Source organism: Carcharodon carcharias, assembly GCF_017639515.1.
Source record: "Carcharodon carcharias isolate sCarCar2 chromosome 38 unlocalized genomic scaffold, sCarCar2.pri SUPER_38_unloc_7, whole genome shotgun sequence".
NCBI classification, from domain to species: Eukaryota; Metazoa; Chordata; class Chondrichthyes; order Lamniformes; family Lamnidae; genus Carcharodon; species Carcharodon carcharias.
In genome coordinates, this window is record NW_024470811.1 from 71501 (window position 1) to 77500 (window position 6000).

Genomic DNA, 6000 nt, shown 5'->3' on the forward strand with positions numbered 1-6000 from the left:
AGGGTCGGTGTTGGGGGTTAGGGGCTAGGTTCAGGGTTAGGGTCGGGTCGGGCTTAGGGGTTAGGGTCATGGTTAGGGGTTAGGGACGGGGTTAGGGTCAGTGTTAGGGGTTAGGGGTTAGGGTCAGGGTTAGGGTTTAGGGTCAGGGTTAGAGTCAGGGTTTCGGGTTAGGGTTGGGGTTAGTGTCAGGGTTAGGGTTAGGGTCGGGGTTGGGGGTTAGGGTCGGGGTTGGGGGTTAGGGTCGGGGTTAGGGGCCAGGGTCAAGGTTAGGGTCGGGTTGGGCTTAGGGGTTAGGGTCATGGTTAGGGATTAGGGTCGTGGTTAGGGGTTAGGGTCATGGTTAGGGGTTAGGGTGGGTGTTAGGGTTAGGGGTTAGGGATGGGTTTAGGGTTGAGATTAGGCATTAGGTTCGGTGTTAAGGTCAGTGTTAGGGTCGGGGTTAGGGTCAGCGTTAAGGGTTAGGGTCGGGATTCGTGGTTAGGTTTGGGGTTAGGTGTTAGGGACGGGGTTAGGGGTTAGGATCGGTATTCAGGGTAGGGTCAGGGGTAGGGGTTAGTGTCAGTGTTAGGGGTTAGGGTCAGTGTTAGGGGTTAGGGTCAGTGTTAGGGGTTAGAGTCGGGATTTGGGGTTAGGGTCAGGGTTAGGGTTTAGGGTCAGGGGTAGCGATTAGGGTCAGGGTTAGGGGTTAGTGAGAGTGTTAGGGGTTAGGGTCAGGGGTAGGGGTTAGGGTCAGTGTTAGGGGTTAGGGTCAGGGGTAGGGATTAGTGTCGGCGTAGGGGTTAGGGTCAATGTTAGGGGTTAGGGTCAGTGTTAGGGGTTGTGGTCGGGATTCGGGTTGGGGTTAGGGAGTTAAGGACGGTGTTAGGGGTTAGGATCGGTATTCGGGGTTAGGGTCACGGTTGGGGTTTGGTTCGGTGTTAGGGTCAGGCTTAAGGTGGGGTCAGGGGTGTGGGGTTAGGGTCAGGGGTGTGGGGTTAGGGTCACTATTAGGGGTTAGTGTCAGGGTTATGGGTTAGGGTCAGTGTTAGGGGTTAGGGTCAGGGTTAGGGTCAGTGTTAGGGGTTAGAGCTGGGATTAGGGGTTAGGGTCAGGGTTAGGGTTTAGGGTCAGGGGTAGGGATTAGGGTCAGGGTTAGGGGTTAGGGAGACTGTTAGGGGTTAGGGTCAGGTGTTAGGGTCAGTGTTAGGGGTTAGGGTCAGGGGTAGGGATTAGTTTCAGGGGTAGGGGTTAGGGTCAGTATTAGGGTTTAGGGTCAGTGTTAGGGGTTGTGGTCGGGATTTGGGTTGGGGTTAGGGGGTTAGGGATGGGGTTAGGGGTTAGGATTGGTATTTGGGGTTAGGGTCAGGGTTGGGGTTTGGTTCGGTGTTAGGGTCAGGCTTAAGGTGGGGTCAGGGGTAGGTGTTAGGGTCAGGGGTGTGGGGTTAGTGTCACTATTAGGGTTTAGTGTCAGGGTTAGGGGTTAGGGTCAGTGTTAGGGTCTGGGTTAGGGTTAGGGTCATGGTTAGGGGTTAGGGTCGGGGTTAGGGGTTAGGGTCAGGGTTAGGGGTTAGGGTCGTGGTTAGGTTTTAGGGTCAGTGTTAGAGTCAGGGTTTGGGGTTAGGGTCGGGGTTAGGGGTTAGGGTCGGGGTTGGGGGTTAGGGTCGGGGTTAGGGTCAGGGTTAGGGGTTAGGGTTGGGGTTTGGGTCGGGGTTAGGGGCTAGGGTCAGGGGTTAGGGTCGAGGTTAGGGTCAGGGTTAGGGGCTAGGGTCAGGGTTAGGGCCGGGTTGGGCTTAGGGGTTAGTGTCATGGTTAGGGGTTAGGGTCGGGGTTAGTGTCAGGGTTAGGGTTGGGTCGGGCTTAGGGGCTAAGGTCATGGTTAGGGGTTAGGGTCATGGTTAGGGGTTAGGGTCGATGTTAGAGTCAGGGTTTGGGGTTAGGGTCGGTGTTAGGGGTTAGGGTCGGGGTTGGGGGTTAGGGTCGGGGTTAGGGTCAGGGTTAGGGGTTAGGGTTGGGGTTAGGGTCGGGGTTAGGGGCTAGGGTCAGGGGTTAGGGTCGAGGTTAGGGTCAGGGTTAGGGGCTAGGGTCAGGGTTAGGGTCGGGTTGGGCTTAGGGGTTAGTGTCATGGTTAGGGGTTAGGGTCGGGGTTAGGGTCAGGGTTAGGGTTGGGTCGGGCTTAGGGGTTAAGGTCATGGTTAGGGGTTAGGGTCAGTGTTAGGGTTTAGAGTCGGGATTTGGGGTTAGGGTCAGGGTTAAGGTTTAGGGTCAGGGGTAGGGATTAGGGTCAGGGTTAGGGGTTAGAGAGAGTGTTAGGGGTTAGGGTCAGGGGTAGGGGTTAGGGTCAGGGGTAGGGGTTATGGTCAGTGTTAGGGGTTAGGGTCAGCGGTAGGGATTAGTGTCAGAGGTAGGGGTTAGGGTCAATGTTAGGGGTTAGGGTCAGTGTTAGGGGTTGTGGTCGGGATTCGGGTTGGGGTTAGGGGGTTAGGGACGGGGTTAGGGGTTAGGATCGGTATTCGGGGTTAGGGTCAGGGTTGGGGTTTGGTTCGGTGTTAGGGTCAGGCTTAAGGTGGGGTCAGGGGTAGGGGTTAGGGTCAGGGGTGTGGGGTTAGGGTCACTATTAGGGGTTAGTGTCAGGGTTAGGGGTTAGGGACAGTGTTAGGGGTTAGGGTCAGTGTTTGGGGTTAGAGTCGGGAGTTGGGGTTAGGGTCAGGGTTAGGGTTTAGGGTCAGGGGTAGGGATTAGGGTCAGGGTTAGGGGTTAAGGAGAGTGTTAGGGTTTAGGGTCAGGGGTAGGGGTTAGGGTCAGTGTTAGGGGTTAGGGTCAGGGGTAGGGATTAGTGTCAGGGGTAGGGGTTAGGGTCAGTGTTAGGGGTTAGGGTCAGTGTTAGGGTTTGTGGTCGGGATTCGGGTTGGGGTTAGGGGGTTAGGGACGGGGTTAGGAGTTAGGATCGGTATTCGGGGTTAGGGTCAGGGTTGGGGTTTGGTTCGGTGTTAGGGTCAGGCTTAAGGTGGGGTCAGGGGTAGGGGTTAGGGTCAGGGGTGTGGGGTTAGGGTCACTATTAGGGGTTAGTTTCAGGGTTAGGGGTTAGGGTCATGGTTAGGGGTTAGGGTCGGGATTAGGGGTTAGGGTCAGGGTTAGGGGTTAGGGTCGTGGTTAGGGTTTAGGGTCAGGGTTAGAGTCAGGGTTTGGGGTTAGGGTCGGGGTTAGGGGTTAGGGTCGGGGTTGGGGGTTAGGGTCGGGGTTAGTGTCAGGGTTAGGGGTTAGGGTTGAGGTTAGGGTCGGGGTTAGGGGCTAGGGTCAGGGGTTAGGGTCGAGGTTAGGGTCAGGGTTAGGGGCTAGGGTCAGGGTTAGGGTCGGGTTGGGCTTAGGGGTTAGTGTCATGGTTAGGGGTTAGGGTCGGGGTTAGGGTCAGGGTTAGGGTTGGGTCGGGCTTAGGGGTTAAGGTCATGGTTAGGTGTTAGGGTCATGGTTAGGGGTTAGGGTCGAGGTTAGGTTCAGGCTTAGGGCTTAGGGATGGGGTTAGGGTTGGGATTAGGCATTAGGTTTGGGGTTAGGGTCGGGGTTAGGGTTAGGGGTTAGGCATTAGGTTTGGGGTTAGGGTCGGGGTTAGGGTTAGGGGTTAGGGACGGGGTTAGGGTTGGGATTAGGCATTAGATTCGGGGTTAGGGTCGGGGTTAGGGGTTAGTGTCAGGGTTAGGGTTTAGGGTTGGGATTCGGTGTTAGGGTCAGTGTTAGGTTCGGGGTTAGGGTCAGGGTTAGGGGTTAGGGTCGGGATTCGGGGTTAGGGTTGGGATTCGGGTTAGGTTTGGGGTTAGTTGTTAGGGACGGGGTTAGGGGTTAGGATCGGTATTCGGGGTTAGGGTCAGGGTTAGGGTCAGGGGTAGGGGTTAGGTTCAGAGTTAGGGGTTAGGGTCAGGTTTAGGGGTTAGGGTTGGGATTAGGGGTTAGGGTCAGTGTTAGGGGTTAGAGTCGGGATTCGGGGTTAGGGTCAGGGTTAGGGCTTAGGGTCAGGGGTTTGGGGTTAGGGTCAGAGGTAGGGCTTAGTGTCAGTGTTAGGGGTTAGGGTCAGGAGTAGGGATTAGAGTCAGGGGTAGGTGTTAGGGTCAGGGTTAGGGGTTAGGGTCGGGGTAGGGCTTAAGGTTACTGTTAGGGTTAGGGTCAGGGTTAGGGGTTAGGGTCAGTGTTAGGGATTAGAGTAAGGATTCGGGGTTAGGGTCGGGGTTAGGGCTTAGGGTCAGTGTTAGGGGTTAGGGTTAGGGTTAGGTTTGGGGTTAGGTGTTAGGGTTGGGGTTAGTGGTTATGGTCAGGGTTAGGATTGGGTTTAGGGGTCAGGTTTAGGGTTAGGGTTAGGGATTAGAGTTTGGGTTGGGGTCAGGGTTAGTGTTAGGGTCAGGGTTGGAGCTAGTGTGGGTTAGGGTTAGGGTCAGTGTCAGGGGTCAGTGTTAGGGTCAGAGCAGGTGCGTAGTGTTAAGGTTAGGGTCAGGGGTCAGGGTTAGGGTCAGGGTTAGGGGTCGGGGTCACTGTTAGGGTTAGTATCGTGGTTAGGGGTTAGGGTCGGGGGTTAGGGTCAGGATAGGGGTTGGGTTTAGGGTCATGGTTAGGGGTTAGGGGTGGGGGTTAGGGTTAGGGTCAGGGTAGGGGTTAGGGTTGGGGTCAGGGTTAGGGTTACAGTTAGGGTTAGGGTTAAGGGTTAGGGTTAAAGGTCAGGTTTGGGGTCAGGTTTAGGATTAGGGTTAGGGATTAGAGTTTGGGTTAGGTGTCAGGGTTAGGGTTAGCGTCAGGGGCCAGGGTTAGGGGTTAGGGTCACTTTAGGGTCAGGATTGTGGTTAGGGGTTAGGGTCGGGGGTTAGGGTAGGGGTTGGGGTTAGGGTCGGGTGTTAGGGTCGGGGCTAGGGTTTAGGGTCAGGGTTAGACTCAGGGTTTGGGGTTAGGGTCAGGGTTAGGCTCGGGCTTAGGGTTAGGGTCGGGGTTGGGGGTTAGGGTCAGGGTCTGGGTTAGGGTCGGGTCGGGCTCAGGGGTTAAGGTCATGGTTAGGGGTTAGGTTAGGGCTTAGGGTCATGGTTAGGGGTTAGGGTCGAGGTTAGTGTCAGGGTTAGGGGTTAGGGTTAGGATTCGGTGTTAGGGTCAGTGTTAGGGTCGGGGTTAGGGTCAGGGTTAGGGGTTAGAGTTGGGATTCGTTGTTAGGGTCAGTGTTAGGGTCAGGGTTAGGGTTGGAATTCGGGTTAGGTTTGGGGTTAGGTGTTAGGGACAGGGTTTGGGGTTAGGATCGGTATTCGGGGTTAGGGTCAGTGTTAGGGTCAGTGTTAGGGGTTAGTGTCAGTGTTAGGGTCGGGGTTATGGTTAGGGATTAAGGTCGGGATTAGGGTTAGGGTCAGGGTCGGGGTTAGGGTTAGGGTCAGGGTTAGGGTTAGGGTTAGGGTCAGTGTCGGGTCAGGTTTAGGATCAGTGTCATGGGTCAGGTTTAGGGTCAGTGTCAGGGGTCAGGGTTAGCGTCAGTGTCAGGGTTAGGGTCAGTGTCAGGGTTAGGGTCAGTGTCAGGGGTCAGGGTTAGGGTCAGTGTCAGGGGTCAGGGGTTAGGGTCGGAGCGGGTGCGCAGGGTCACCGTACAGTCAGTAATCGCCCTCTTGTCTCCCGCAGATCGAGGAGGAGATGCTGAGTTTACAGACCGAGCGCTCGGAGCGAATCCGGAGTCTGCTGGAGCGTCAGGCCAGGGAGATTGAAGCCTTCGACTCGGAGAGCTTGCGGCTGGGATTCAGTAACATGGGCCTGAGCGGCCTCTCCCCAGCTTCGGCCTTCAGCCACTCCTACCAGCTCAGCAACCCCGGCTGGGGCGGCAGAGCTCCGGCCCGGGGGGGCGGCCAGTGGAGCCAGGGCGGGGTCCCGGGCCCTGGCCCCGGCTCCGGACCCCCGCAGGCCCGGAAGCAGCCCCCTGTCCTGGCCCCGGGGCCCTGGGCTGTCCCGCCACCTGGGCCCGGCTCGAGGGGGAGCAGCCTTGCCCTCCGCAACAGCCCCCAGGCCCTCCGG

General features: G+C 56.9%; 1 protein-coding gene across 1 annotated transcript in view; it reads left to right on the plus strand.

Moving 5' to 3' along the window:
* The window catches only part of LOC121274842 (serine/threonine-protein kinase TAO2-like), a gene marked incomplete at its 5' end in the record, with an annotated part of 55657 nt that overhangs the window by 49561 nt on the left and 96 nt on the right, over positions 1-6000 (plus strand). The window contains one exon of the mRNA XM_041182213.1: positions 5614-6000. This exon is cut by the window's right edge and continues 96 nt beyond it. Within this exon, the coding sequence (XP_041038147.1) occupies positions 5614-6000 (387 nt within the window). The remainder of the gene's footprint in view (positions 1-5613) is intronic.